Source organism: Akebia trifoliata, chromosome 3 (genome assembly GCF_017979445.1).
Source record: "Akebia trifoliata isolate Shusen 1 chromosome 3, ASM1797944v1, whole genome shotgun sequence".
Classification (NCBI taxonomy): Eukaryota; Viridiplantae; Streptophyta; class Magnoliopsida; order Ranunculales; family Lardizabalaceae; genus Akebia; species Akebia trifoliata.
In genome coordinates, this window is record NC_141377.1 from 42,157,114 (window position 1) to 42,173,214 (window position 16,101).

General features: G+C 34.7%; 2 protein-coding genes across 2 annotated transcripts; both read left to right on the top strand.

Annotated features, from left to right (window-relative positions):
* The first annotated feature begins 220 nt into the window (after positions 1 to 220).
* On the top strand, positions 221 to 1,067 carry LOC147407074 (uncharacterized). Its single transcript, XM_086435468.1, has one exon. The coding sequence runs from the start codon at positions 275 to 277 to the stop codon at positions 950 to 952; it is 678 nt and encodes a 225-aa protein (XP_086291594.1). The 5' UTR covers positions 221 to 274; the 3' UTR covers positions 953 to 1,067.
* An 11,943-nt stretch (positions 1,068 to 13,010) lies between these two features.
* On the top strand, positions 13,011 to 13,831 carry LOC147407075 (uncharacterized). Its single transcript, XM_086435469.1, has one exon. It carries the CDS (start codon positions 13,059 to 13,061, stop codon positions 13,734 to 13,736), a length of 678 nt encoding a protein of 225 aa, XP_086291595.1. The 5' UTR covers positions 13,011 to 13,058; the 3' UTR covers positions 13,737 to 13,831.
* Positions 13,832 to 16,101: the final 2,270 nt, after the last annotated feature.

The window sequence follows — 16,101 nt, forward strand, 5'->3', positions numbered from 1 at the left end:
TCTTGTTGTTAATTGCCAGGGAAAAATAGGCTCAAGAGGGGTCCGTTTTCTACGACTACGAGGAAAAAAAATCCATTTTGACTAGTCTAGGTCAGGCCCACCAAGATATGTTTTTTTTTTACTTATTACTTTTCAAAGATTGACAACTTCCTACCTTCCCCGTTCGACCAGATTTTTTGAGACTATCATGAAACGCGCAGATAACTCTATATATAGGTAACTGCATTGTGGACATGCTTATTATCTCTTAAAAGAAACTAGCATCAAGAGAGACATGTCTCACCCAATGGTCTTTCTATTTTCTCTACTAGTCCTAGCAGCCCTGCAAGGACTACATGCAGTCGAATACGATGTAACCAACACTGCAGTAGGAACACCAGGTGGAACACGGTTCACTAATGAAATCGGTATTGAATACAGCAGACAAACAATGAACTCTGCCTCCTCATTCATCTGGCAAACCTTCCGACAGGCCACCGAGGCCGACAGAAAGAACGTGCAACGCGTGAGCTTGTTCATAGATAACATGGATGGTGTGGCTTACGCTATCAACAACGAGATACACGTAAGTGCCAACTACATCGCTGGCTACTCGGGTGACGTAAAGAGGGAGTTTACTGGGGTCCTCTACCACGAGATGACACATATATGGCAGTGGAATGGAAATGGGCAGGCCCCAGGAGGTTTGATTGAAGGAATTTCTGACTATGTAAGGTTGAAGGCTGGGCTTGCACCATCACACTGGGTACAACCAGGAGGAGGTGATCAGTGGGACCAAGGATACGATGTCACTGCCCGATTCCTGGATTACTGTAATAGTCTGAGAGATGGATTCGTTGCTGATCTCAACAGCAGGATGAGGACTGGTTATAATGTCAACTTCTTCGTGGACCTGCTGGGGAAGTCAGTCGATCAACTTTGGAGCGATTACAAGGCTCAGTATGGGAATTAAACATATGTATTAGTTATGATAAATAAAATAATACATGAAATGATGCCCTTATATTTTTTTTGATAAAATAAAACATGAAAATTTGATTTCAAACGTAGTTTTCCTTACCAGAGTCGTGTTTCTTGCAAAGTGGGATTCTAATGTGTGCTTTATTTAGGGTATGTTTGATTGCATGGAAAGTCACTTTCCATGGAATTTGAAATCCATGAAAAATTAGTTGTGGAAAATAGGTAGGGTTGGAAAATCAAATTCCATTGTTTGATTTCACTTGGATAAAATTATGGAAAAATATGAGAAAAAAGAAGAAGAGGAGAAGGAGGAAGAAGATGAGAGGAGGGGGAGAGGAAGAAGAAGATGACGAGGAAGAGGGAGGGGGGAGGATGTGGCGATGAAGGTGGCGGTGATGACGGCGATGATGGCGGCGACGGAGGTAAGTAAGGAAGATGGGGGGAGAACGTGGTGGTGGTGGTGGCGAAGGAGGTGAGGGGTAGAGAAGAAGTTGAAGAAGAAAAAGAAGAAGAGAGAAAGAGAAGGTGGTCGGAGACGGAACCAACGGCGATGGAGACGACGGCGATGAAGACGACAACGAGGTTGTAATGGTGGTGGTGGTAGTAGTGGTGGTAGGGAAGACTTGAGGATATAAAATATGGGTGGATTTCATTTTCCCACCCATATGGGTGGGAAAGTGAAATCCATGATTTAGTGGACTTTTTCAATGGGGTGGAAAATGAATTTTCATTTCCATGTGCAATCAAACACTTGAAAAATGTCATTTTCCATGGAAATTGATTTTCCACCCTATTTTCCATGTGCAATCAAACATACCCTTAGTGTTTCTTTCCTTTCTTATCTTGGGAATCCTTAGGGGTGTCAATGAGTCGGTTCCTCTGCCACCTAGAATCATAACCATTATATTTGTTTCAGTTTCCATTGTTGTCGGTTCGATTCATTTATTTTAAAATCGGAATAGGAACACCAAAAAACACGGGCACCCTCAAGAATTGAATGTGAAAAAAAAAAAAATTCAAACCGTTATAAAAAATAATTCATTTAAAAAATTTAATATATTATCTACAGAATTATTAACTTAACTTAGTTATAATTTATTGTACCAAAGATATAAGTTAATGATTTTTTTCAAAAATAAAAATTAATCTTCTTTAAAAGTAGTAAATTTTAAAAAGAGATAGCTCATTTTAAATTCCAATCCATATTTTATATTAAAAATTGAAGCTTCATATAACATGCCTTAATTTTGGAATAAAAGAATACCTTAAATCATCTATAGTATTAAAAGAAATGAAAAATGAATTAGTTCCGGGTATCCGTTAGATAAAACCTAACAGTTCCAACTATATCGGTTCAGTTCCATTTTAGACTTGATTCTAATTGGTTCTAATAAAAAGGAAATCACACAACTGCTGTTTTCAGTGCCAGTTCGATTTCCATTAAATAGGTACCCATTGACAGTCCTAAGTATCCCCACCCTTGGGACTAATCCCATGGTCATACACACCACCCCCTTGAAAAGTCTTATGTGCAACTAGTTGAATCGAGGGTCAACTAGACCTTAGAGGGTGACCCCAATGAATTCATTGATTTGTGGGGCTTTGAACACTTGACCTCTGCTCCTAGGTGTCACATGCTCACTTATCATGCCCCAATTGTATTCGTGACTCTCTTATATTCATAGTTCTCCCCCTCTCCAATAGTTTGGTCCTTTGGAGTGGTCGATTTTGGTTAACATGGTATCAAATTGCTAGGTTTGTATAGGTCACAAGTTCGAGTCTCCTCAAAGGAATTTTCCACCCTTCTGGGTGAAGGGGAGTGTTGAGCATTGTGTCATCCACCCCACTCCTGGGTATCACGTGTTTACGTATCATGCCCCAATTCAACCCTTGACACTCTTATATTTATAGTTGCGCCTTCCCCATCAAATCGATCTTTTGGGGTAAATGGCTTGTCAATATATTTTTGGTAGGAATTTTTTAAGGTATTCAGGAAACAAATTTTGGACATGTATTTAATGCATCTTAATGTGTGCCCTTAGGACACATGTTGATAACACCATTTTTTCTTGGGGGGGGGGGGGGGGTAATAAGTAAAGCCTTCAATGAGATTAGTAACTCAATTAGGGCAAGAATATAACTGAACCCAAGTATATGGCATCATCACTTACAGATTTTACCAACCAAGTTAGTTGGCATCTTTACTCATGAAGTTGACACATCTTATCCATTTTCCTTTTCATGAGAACTTTTTTTTTTCCATCTAAATTATCAACTTCCTTTTGAAGTTGATGTTTCCTACCTATATTATTTCATAACAACTCCTTTTATCAATCTCATCCACTTCAAAAACCTCCTTCTGAAGTTGATATATCTTTTGCATTTCTTCTTTTTTTATCGATTTGATACGTATTTTTAACTTCTTCTTTTCTATCCATCTTCTCAAGTTCCTTCTAAGGTTGATATGTATTTTCAATTCTTTTTTCTATCCATCTGATCTACTTCCTTTTGAAGTTGATACGACTTTTCAATTTCTTCTTTTCTATCTATTTGATTAACTTCCTTCTAAAATTGACACATCTTATCCATTTCCCTCTCATCAAAACTTCTTATGAAGTTGATAATTCTTATCAATATTTTTAATTAGAACTTTTTTCTATCCATCTCATCAATTTCCTTCTAAAGTTGATACATCTTATCCATTTCGCTTTGAGTAAAACTATTTTTCTATCTAAAACATTAACTTTCTTATGAAATTAATACTTTAATCTATTTTCATTTTTTGGACTTTTTTATCCATTTCATCAACTCGTTTTGAACTTAATTCGTAATTCCACTTATCATTTTTTCAAAATTCCTTTCTATTCCAATTATCAACTTCTTTTATAAGTTAATATGTTTTACGTATATTAGTTTCATCAAATTGCTTCCGAAGGTGATATTTCTCATGTATAATTTTCATTAGAACTTCTGTCTCTACATCTCATCATCAATTTCCTATCAAAGTTGATACATCTTATCCATTTTTCATTTCATCAGAACTTTTTTTTGCCATCTAAATTATCAACTTCCTTCTGAAGTTGATGTTTCCTACCTATATTTTTTCATAAGGACTCCTTCTATCAATCTCATCAACTTCAGAAACTCCTTCTGAAGTTGATATGCCTTTTCCATTTCTTCTTTTCTATCCATCTGATCAACTTTCTTCTAAAGTTGATATGTATTTTCAATTTATTCTTTTCTATCCGCCTGATCTACTTCCTTCTGAAGTTGATACGTGTTTTCAATTTCTTCTTTTTTGTCCATTTGATGAGCTTCCTTCTGAAGTTGATACATCTTATCCATTTCCCTTAATCAAAATTTCTTTTCTATCAAAGTCATCAACTTCCTTCTAAAGTTGATAATTCTTATCAATTTTTTAATTACAACTCTTTTGTATCCATCTAATCAATTTCCTTCCGAAGCTTATAGGATCTATCCTAATAATCAACTTCCTTCTGAAGTTGATATGTCTTATCCATTTCCCTTTCAGTAATACTATTTTTATCTAAAACATTAAATTCCTTATGTAATTAATAATTTAATCTATTTTTCTTTTTTTCGGACTTTTTATCCATTTCATCAACTCATTTTGAACTTAATTTATAATTCAACTTATCTTTTTTCAAAATTCCTTTCTATTCCAATTATCAATTTCCTTCATAAGTTAATATGTTTTACGTATGTTCATTTCATCAAAACATCTTTTCCATCCAAATGATCAAATTTCTTCTGAAGGTGATTTTTCTCATCCATTTCCAATTATCCAGTAGTTTCTCTGATGCCTTCAACAAATCATTTTCCTTAGATCAGTTTTATGATATGTGCCACTTTACATACATGCTACGCACACACCAGACCACAAAGACTTGGTCTAATTTGTTTTAGTTATTGTTGGTTGAGTCTGCTATTGAGTGGCATAGTGGGTGATTGAGTCTGTTATTGAGTCTGCTATTGAGTGGCATAGTGGGTGGTTGAGTCTGTTATTGAGTAAGCATGAGTGGCATAGTGGGTGGTTGAGTCTGCTTTGAGTGGCATAGTGGGTGGCATTCTTTTTCCTATTCTTCAGCATTTCTTGTTCCTTGTTGTTACTAGTGTATGGCTATATATAGCCTGAATGAGTTCACTAAATTTATGTTGTTATTATTCATCAATCAATCTTCTCTTTCTCCTATTCCCTTTCTTTATTTAAAATTCCTTCTTATCATTTTAGTATTCCATACTTCTGGAAGCCATGTCTGACGATGTAGTTGAAGCTTGTCAAGCATATGTTGAAGCTCAAGGCACCACGAAAATGATATCTTCTAATGGTTTTAGTGATTTGTCTGAGAAGGGTTCATCTAATATTGCCATGGGTGACAAAGCCAGGAGTTTCTTGAAAGTTCGGAATGTGAATTCCTCTGGCAATGATGATCAGAATGGTACTTTTGGATCATCGCTTGGCATGACCACACCAACTTATGAGGTACCGGAAAATAATTCATCCACATCAAACCTTCTGACCACCCTGTTGGGAGTTCCATTAGTCCTAAGTATGTGAATTTCAAAGAAACGTTAGTAGGGGCTAGGCATTTAATGGATCTCAAAAAAATTGATGACTCATCTATTAATACCCACTTTATTGAAACTGATATCAAGTCAAAAGTCCAGTACTCCTATATCATTTTGATGAGAAACATCAGTAAAAAGAGAGACACAAGATTGGTTAGAACTCTAATATCTGAACTTTTTGAGCACTACTGCTGCCATTCTTCTCCGTTTAACCCCTAAACGTACGTTAGCCACAATTGTGTAAAGTGTTCATGTGGGAGACTGGTAGAGATGGGGAATTAAAAAATTCTGATATTTTGGTCATCCAAGGTCTTGTGAATTAGCTACTGATGAACCGAAGGAGCCCTTGTGAGCTATTATTTTACTGATCCAATTGTAGTTGTATGCACATCATCATTTAATTGGTGACAGTTTGGTTGTTTTAATATCTTCACTACTCTAAGAAGGTATTTGAGTAGGGATAAGTGTTGCTTTTTAAGGGCTTTTTTCTATGTAGAAGGAGAAGTTGTTGAATCACTTTCATGAGATGGAGAGAGATGTCAAGTGGTTCAGTGATGCACACTGGCAACTTTAAGTAAGGCAGAATTTGGTTTTTTGGGGATGATAGTAGAAAAGTTGAGAAATAAGTCACCCTACAAGAGATTTTCACCTCATATGGCTCCTCGTTCAACTCTTTCAAAGTCATTGAGACTCAACAAGACTTCTCAATAACAGAATTTTAAAAGTAGGTCAGTTATTTCTCTGAAAATGTAGTTTCATTAACTTAACGTTTGCATTACTTGCACCACACATCTTAGATTTACAGTTATTTTCTCAAATTTGTAAGAAGAAAAAATATGGTTGTTAATGAATGTGTTTGAAAGTACGTAGGTTCGAGTTATTTCCTTTTAAGCCGGATTGTTAATTTATTAGTAATATAACTGCATAATAATTTTACTTATCATATAACCTTTAAAGACACTAATTTGACTTACGGTGTGATTTCATAATAGAATGATGTGTGGTCATTATATTTTAAGTTGGGTATATTCATAGTTTATTGGTGTGGTTATATCATAGCCCCAAATAAAATTTCACTGTCAATAAGTACTATAAAATCATGTCTATCTTAGGTCTTATCTTTTGTTCGTCCAAAGTCTATAAGGGGTTTAGGGGTCTATTTTTTGAGGATTTTTTGTACAAGTGGGATGAGGTTTGCGGTTCCATTCGTAATTAGCGTTGTTTTGTAATGCCCTTCCAAGTTGGTCATCTCGACCGACTTGATTTTTTTCAGAAATACAGTACTATTTATCAAAAAAAAAAGTGCACAGAAAGAAGCCATAGCCCCTTCCACCATAATGGCAATATCTTCATTCCTTGGATCTTTTATCAGCACTTAGAAGTCAAAGAGTGTAGACTTATATTTAAATTTATGATGAGTATTATAGAGGGTAAAATTGGTATTAAATACATAGCATAAATAAAATAAATATTAGTCGTATGACAAATTTAATATGTATTTTGAGGCATTGATTGGTATATTTTAGATTAGATTGTATTTGATTAAGATTGTAATTTTTTCTAAAAATAGAAAATTTTCTAAGTGACTAAAAAATATCTATTTTTAGATAATGATGGATTTTTTTTAGAGAATCTTAAATGGTTTTATTTTCTTTTTAAGGTTTTACTTTCTATTTATATAAGGAGAGCTGTTAGGTAGAAGAGAGGGGGGCTTTGAAGATGAGGAAAAAGAAAAAAATAAGGTTAGTTTTTGTAAATGTTGTATTTGCTTCAATAATAGTGGAATGACTTTACAGAACTCGGAGATAGTCCAAATTTGAGACAAATCCCACGAACAAATCTTGCTTCTAATCTTCTCTCACATTTTCATTATTCTTTTATGATTTTTTTATGTGATTTTGATGGTTCTGTGCATCAATAACAGTAAAAATCGATTATTGGGTAAATCTCGAGGAATCGACGGCATCCGAAATTTTACCTTTACAAGTATAATAAAATTCATGGTGTTCGTTATGATTTTGTATGAACAGACTTGATACTTTATGCTTCTATTATTATAAATATCATCCTAGAAACCATTCCTTTTCACCATCGTGAGTAATTCTGTTTTAGGTTGTGAGGTTTTCCATGTGATTTTCATTCTAATGAAGACTGCAATAAAACTATTTTAAAGTGTCCCAAATTATTTTTTCCATGGTTTTCTGTGATGATAATTCATTCCAACTCAAGCAGACTTGAAGAACTTCAAATCACAAAGATAATTCAGATCCTTCAAGGAGAAGAAAAAAAAAAACCAAATATAAACTCCAAACAAGTTCAGTGCAAAAGAAATGAGGAGTGTCCAATTTCACAGTATGAACAACTCTTAATAGAAAGGAAGCAAAGGTGGTTTTCCCTTGCTTCCAAATCTCACCATTGACTATGAATTTTTTTTTTTTGTCTAGTAAACTAATCAGATACTAAGAGGTGTTGTTGACTGGTCGTCTTGATCGTCACAGCAAAATCTTCTGTGAGAAAAATTATAATTTGATTAATAAAGGTAAATGACTTTTTCTAACCTCAATCCACCGTTGAGGGACTCCATCAACATGACCGTTTATTGGATTTTCTAGAGATTTGTACACCTTTTCCTAGGGATACATTTTTCTTGAAACCCAAAACATCCCAACTGTCATGTGATGGATGAATTTTTTTTTTTAAAAAACTGGTAAAGTGACTTTCTATGATACTGTGATCAAAACTACTGATGTGGATATGTGCATTCGGAACCATTGATGCTTTTCCTTGAGATATAAGTTAAAACATCAATGGTTTTGATCATAGATCTATGTCAGCTCAGTGTCAAACAAAGTGTCCTGCCCAGTCACAGGTAACATTCTTAAAAAAAAATTTGCTCGCAGACTTTTTCCTCAGTGCTCACAAGATCCGAGATCATCTCGACCAATCACATTACTTGTATATTTACGAAATTCCCTAATTTACAAAACTATCCTCATTAGATTGCATGTTTGTGTCATGCTCGAGAGCCACTTTTGTTAACGAAAATTTGTCCTAATGGATAGCTGGATTGAGGCTAGCATTGTTCAAAAAGTTGTGATTAAATGATACGCTAACACATAAGTAGTTGACGTTTTTCTTCGGACTGATTGAGGCTAGCATTTTTCAAAAAAGTTGTGATAAGAGGACACTCTAACACGTAAGTGGTTGACGTTTTTTTCGTAGTCCGACTTTGAAGTGGTTAGGCCGCTTCAAATTTTGGAAGGAACCCTCCTCCTTATGAGACATGTGGCGATTTGTATTTATTTCACTTCAACATTTCTATCAAAATTTGAAATACCTCATTAGAAATGAAATACCATGTGTAATCCAATGGAGATGGTTGTTTCAAGATTTTAAAGTGGCCTACCCGTTTCAAAGTTTTTTTTTTTTCCTTTTCTTCAGGATACAGAAGGAAAAAGATTTACGGTTTTGTGCACTTACCATGTCAACCATGTACAAATCGAAATCAGATCTTTTGTAGCACATAATTCCTATGGCAACCTTGTAGCACACTTTAAGCAGTTGAGAGAAAGGGTTTGTTTTTTATTTAAAAAAATTAACATCTCAATATCTTGTGATAATGACCTAGATTTGATTTAAACAAATAAAAATTAAAAAACAAGTTTTTTTTTTAATTTTTATGCAGATTCATATATTTAAAAATGAACGGCCACTAAACTCCTTGATTTTAAGTATGAGATCTAGTTTTTATCGTTGATGTGATGCTATCTCAACCATTTAAAGTGTGTTATAGAGGATTCGCTTCTAAAAATTGTATAGTGTCAACGTGTCATTTTATCATTAGATGGTTCCTAACATGGCAGTTACATAATCATAAATCTTTTTCTTATGTATCTCAAAGAAAATGATCTACGATTTTGTGATGGGAGCTTCTGAAAAAAGAGGGTCAGATTATCACGACTCTTCTCAAAAGCAAAGGCTTTTTTTTCCTCTCGCATGGCACAATCAATCTTATTTCTAATAAAGGGTGGTGGATCCTTTTTTTTCCTGTAGCACTCTAAAGATTTTTTCTTTCATTACGAAGAAAGAAAGAAAGAAAAAAGATTCAATCTTGTAGGATTCATTGACTAGATCATATTTTAGTTTGATTAAAGGTTTGAAAGAATTAGGGGTGTCAATGGATAGTCGAAATCCGAATCCGAATTCAAATTTGAATTCGAAAAATCGAATATTATCCGAAATTTTCGAATTCGGATGTTATTTTAAAATTCGAATGAGTTTCGGATACGAATTTGGATGTTATGAAATCCAATTCGATAATATCCATTCCGAATTCGGATGTTATGTATTCATGTTTTACAACAAAACTTTTATATATGTATATATGATGCTGTGTATTTATGTTTTACAACAAAAACTTAACTTTTAAAGCTATCCTCTCTCAACCCAAAACGAACGAACTAGTCAAAGTAAACGGAAGGGTAGGTTTTGACTATGCGAGATTGCGAGCTCCATGACCCACTCGTCTTTCTCCGACCAGCAAGCATCTAGGTACATATTCTTTCTCTCTCTCTCTTGGTAAAACCCATTTTTTCAACTATGCGAGTTCCCTAACCATCGTCTTTTCTGGCCGACGAGCATCCAAAGATACTCTCTCTCTCTCACACACACATACATAGAGTAAAACCCCATTTTCTTTGATTTTATACTTAAATTGGTGGAATATTACAATTTTGGAGTTGAAAAAATAAGAAAATTAATTTGTTTTTTTACAGATTTGAATAGGTGGAATTTTACTCTACCACACATACATAGAGTAAAACCCCATTTGTATGATTTTTTATCGGACCGGATAATATCCGATATATTTTTCGAATTTGAATTCGAATGTTTGTTAGTGATATCCGATCGGATTAGAATTCAAATTTAGATATCATTATTTTTTTTCGAATTCGAATTCAGATATAGTACTATCCGATTGGATACCTATTTGTTGACAACCCTAGAAAGAATCACATTATCCTCTATGCCATTAGGCTTCACGTGTCACGTTCGGAGAGCTTTGTGAGAAAAAAAATTCTTGTTGATAAGTTCTTGGAAAATTAGGCTCAAGAGATAACCACATCATAATTCATAATAAGTGGGGCCCGAATCCTATGACTATAAGGCAAAAAGATCCATTTTGACTAGTCTAAGTCTAGGCCGATCAAGATAAAAAAAATATTTTAAAAATTATAATAAAAAAAAATGTATATCTAATAAAAGTTCATAAAATTAAGTTATTATCATCAAATCCCATATTTTTACATTTATGAATTATTAAATTCTATTATGCATCAAATCCCACGTTTAATTTAAAAAAATAGAGAAAATGTTTAGAATCTTGTCCTTGTGAATATATATATATATATATATATATATATATATATATATATATATTATGCATCAAATCCCACATTTAATTTAAAAAAATAGAGAAAATGTTTAGAATCTTGTTCTTGTGAAAATATATATATATATATATATATATATATATATATATATATATGGGTCAGGTTCAAGGGCCATATGAGAAAACATATGTAAAAACTTTCATTTTTAATAAAATTTTAAAATATGGGTTAGAAATTTTGGATTGAGCTGATTTTTTGTGAGGATGATCTCTATGATGGGAAGATCATCCAAAAAAAAAAAAAAAATCAGCCCAATCTGAAACTTCTAACCCCATTAAAAGTGATTTAGAATGTGGACCGTCAATTTTTTATCAATTTTTATCACTAATTTGTAAATCACTTTTGATGGATTTAGAAGTTTCTGATTGAGCTGATTTTTTGTGAGGATGATCTTTTCATCATAGTGACCATCCTTGCAAAAAATCAGCTCAATCCAAAACCTCTAACTCTTATTTTGAAAAACGAAAGATTTTTCATATGTTTTCTCATATGGCCCTTGAACCGCCCCCTATATATATATATATATATATGGGAAAAAGTTGGCAATTTTTGTTATAGGGGAAAAAGTGGTGTTTTTTTATTATTTTAATTGTTAAGGATGCAAGTCGCGTTTTAAACACGACTTTTTCAAAAAATCGTCAATTTTTGTTACTATGGAAAATCTTCACTCGGTCAATACTCAACTAACATGTTACAAACATGGAATCATAAGTTGATGTTTTCATGATACACAAATGCACATCTTTTTATGGGGATTTGTATTTGTGTATGCGGAAGAAACAGATCTATGGTTCCGTGTACCTAACACATCAGCTGAGTATTAACTGAATTAGAAAATGATTAGTCTTTTATAGAAGTAAAGGTTTTTTTTTTTTTTCATCTGGCTCAATAAGATTAAATGGTGGTGGATCCTTTGCAACGTACTTTTCTTATAGCTTTCTGCAACACTGCTTCTGTCATTATGATTTATGAAGGAAAAAAAAAAAAAGACTCAATCCGTTAGAATTCATTCACTTGATCGTATTTTAGTTTGATTAAACTAATTTCAAAATTTAAACCATTGGTAAGGAAACTTCTTCCTCACGGATCTGACTTGATCTGGGATAGACGAACCACATCATCCATTATCCTCATTAGACTCCACGTGTCACGCAGAGAGAGAGGTTTGTGAGGAAAAAGTTTTTGAGCCAACAAATTCTTGTTGTTAAGTGCCAGGAAAAGATAGGCTCTAAGAGGATAACCACATCTTAATTCATGATTAGAGGGGTCCATCTTTATTCTACGACTACAAAAGGAAAAAAATTCCATTTTGACCGGTCAAAGTCAGGCCCACTGTGAAGGCTGATTTTGGGATAAATCAACATCGATCACGATTTTCACATTTAATTCGCAAAACGATAATAACAACATAAGAAAAGAAATAAAAAACAGATTTTTTACGTGATTCGATAAACGTGCTTACGTCCACGGGCTCGAGGAGCCATTCCATTATAAACCTCTCAATTACATGGCCTCCTTCCCTCTTCTTTTTCTCTACCTTCCTCCTCCCTTTTCAATGACTTCAAGGCCTTTTTATAAAAAAGTCTTAAAAGAGTTATAACCTAAGCCTAAATTAGTTATTACATTAAAAAGGAAAAAAAATTCGCTTCAAATGATGCCACGTGTCCATCTCGGAATAAGTGTTAATATTGCAAATGGACGATCCGAATGAATCCATTTTGATCTATTCTCTGTTTTTCTCCAATCGAGACCCAAACCCATGATTGGTTTGTGATTGAGTCGCCGAACTTAACCTCGTATCTCTATACTTGACTCGAATCCCTTGGTGTCACGTGTCGTCGCTTGGTACTTACCAAGAAATATCCTCCACACCCACCGAGAAATGTTTTTTTTTCCTTACTTATTACTTTTCAAAGATTGACAAATTGGAACCTTTCCCGTTGGACCAGATTTTTTGAGACTATCATGAAGCGCGTAGATAACTCTATATATAGGTAAGTGCATTGTGGACAAGCTTATCATCTCTTAAAAGAAACTAGCAACAAAAGATAAGATATGTCTCACCCAATGCTCTTTCTATTTTCTCTACTAGTCCTAGCAGCCCTGCAAGGACTGCATGCAGTGGAATACGATGTAACCAACACCGCGGTGGGAACACCAGGTGGAACACGGTTCACTAATGAAATCGGTATCGAATACAGCAGACAAACAATGAACTCTGCCTCCTCATTCATCTGGCAAACCTTCCGACAGGCCACTGAGGCCGATAGAAAGAATGTGCAACGTGTGAGCTTGTTCATAGATAACATGGATGGTGTGGCGTACACTACCAACAACGAGATACACGTGAGTGCCAACTACATCGCAGGCTACTCGGGTGACGTAAAGAGGGAGTTTACCGGGGTTCTCTACCACGAGATGACACATGTATGGCAGTGGAATGGAAATGGGCAGGCCCCAGGAGGTTTGATTGAAGGAATTGCTGACTATGTAAGGTTGAAGGCTGGGCTTGCACCATCACACTGGGTGCAACCAGGAGGAGGTGATCGGTGGGACCAAGGATACGATGTCACTGCCCGATTCCTGGATTACTGTAATAGTCTGAGAGATGGGTTCGTTGCTGATCTCAACAGCAGGATGAAGACTGGTTATAATGTCAACTTCTTTGTAGACCTGCTGGGGAAGTCGGTCGATCAACTTTGGAGTGATTACAAGGCTAAGTATGGGAAGTAAACATATGTATTAGTTATGATAAATAAAATAAAAATAAAATGATGTACTTATATATTTTGATAAAATAAAACAGGAAAATGTAATTTTCCTTACCAGAGTCGTGTTTCCCTCTTTTCTTTCTTATCTTGGGTATCCTTAGCATGGTTTTAAAACTTGGTTTCGCGTCTCATCTCATCTCGTTCAGGCTTGATACCGAGTCGTCTTAGATGAGTTCCAATACGTTTGAGATGTCTTGCTCAAAAAATCAAAAAATTGAATGTGAAGTATTAAATCTCGGACAAAAAAGTGACTTGTGAGTTGGTCTCGTTCAGCTCCAATAACAAGTTAACTCGAGTGATACGTCTCGATCTCAAACGAGTTTTAAAACCATGATCCTTAGGGGTGTCAATGAGTTGGTTCCGATGCCACCTAGAATCATGACCATTATATATATTTGTTTCAGTTCAATTTCTATTGTTGTCGGCTCTGATTTCAAACGAGTTAACTTGAGTGATACATCTCGATCTCAAACAAGTTTTAAAACCATGATCCTTAGGGGTGTCAATGAGTTGGTTCCGATGCCACCTAGAATCATGACCATTATATATATTTGTTTCAATTCAATTTCTATTGTTGTCGGTTCTGATTTCGATTCATTTATTTTGAAATCGGAATCAGAACCGTCAAAACCACGGGCACCCATCAGCTCTAATTCTCAAGAATTGATTGTTTAAAAAAATATTTCAAATTATTATAAAAAAATAATTAATTTAAAAAAATTAATATAATATCTACAAAATTATTAACTTAGTTATAATTTGTAGGACCAAAGATATAAGTTAATGAATTTTTTTCAAAAATAAAAATTTATCTTTTTTTATAAGTAGTAAATTTTAAAAAGAGAGTTCATTTTAAGTTCCAATCCATATTTTATATTAAAAATTGAAGCGTCATATAACATGCCTTAATTTTGGAATAAAAGAATACCTTAAATCATCTATAATATTAAAAGAAATGGCAAAATGAATTAATTCCGGATATTCGTCGGATAGAATCTACCTAACTCTAATCGGTTCCAATAAAAAGGAAATCACCGTTGTTTTCAGTTCCGATTCGATTTCAATTAAATGGGTACCCATTGACAGTCTTAGGAATCCCCACCCTTCAGACTAATCCTATGGTCACACACACCACCCCCTCATTAAGTCCTACATTGACTCAACCAGATCTTAGAGGGTGACCCCAAGGAATTCATTGCTTAAATGGGTACCCATTGACAGTCTTAGGAATCCCCACCCTTCACACTAATCCTATAGTCACACACACCACCCCCTCATTAAGTCCTACATTGACTCAACCAGATCTTAGAGGGTGACCCCAAGGAATTCATTGCTTAATGGGGTTTTGAACACTTGACCTACCCTTCCTAAAGAGTTTATGCCCTTCCTAAAGAGTCTATGGAGGCTTGGCTTGCCACTTGGGATTTTTATTTAGTGTTATATAAGGGAAAGGAAGAAATAATAATGTTTGAAAACCGGAAATGTAAGCAATCTACACGAATGATTAGCGGGGAAGCTATGACAAATAATTCTGTTTTATTCTGTATGGAAGTTTCCCAGCTACCAAATCAATCTCCTTCAAAATTTGCCGGCCAGTGAATACATGCGATGCTTAATACAGATATTTTAATAGGCAGGGAGGCCACTCCTCCAGATTGATATATGGATAAATAATGCTACTAAGAGGACCAATTGGAATGTCATCATCCAAAGGGCTCCTTCCATGATTATATGCAGCCTGAGAGATGTTAAGAGGATCAAGACCATTTTTTTTAATCTAGTCAGCACTCCTAACGAAAAGATGAGGAATTCCGAAAGCTGCATTTTATAGAGTCAACTAAAATCCCAAAATATAAATAGTCGATTCCTACCAGTGTTTGGCAATAAATATAACAACAATCCTATTTGGGAGGGAGCAAACCTATGTTACCTGGTTCATTAGTTCGCTCAGCTCAAATTTGGGTTTGTAGTTCGTGACTCTAGAACGGACCCAGTTTGTAGATGTAATCTCATAAGGGGTATTTAGGTCATTTAAATTTTTTAGAGACATGGTTTCAAAACTCATCCGAGACACTGCACTACTCAGTATCAGGCATGGACGGAAGAGTCAATGTATTGGATGAGATTTAAAACCCCACACATATTTTTCTCATTGTTGAAAGAGATGTTTCAAACGTATCAGATAACTCGTCCTAAACGACTCAGTATTTGCCAGCGACCAAACAAGACATGAAACCGTGTTTTAAAACCATGTTTAGAAAAGATGACCTAGTTCAAAGGGATTTCTCTAAATTTGAGATAGGGTGGAGGAAATTATTAGTTCCCGA

What these genes read in the sequence shown, in the direction of transcription:
- LOC147407074 (XM_086435468.1), top strand. Translation starts at nt 275, where the DNA reads ATGTCTCACCCAATGGTCTTTCTATTTTCTCTACTAGTCCTAGCAGCC.
- LOC147407075 (XM_086435469.1), top strand. Translation starts at nt 13,059, where the DNA reads ATGTCTCACCCAATGCTCTTTCTATTTTCTCTACTAGTCCTAGCAGCC.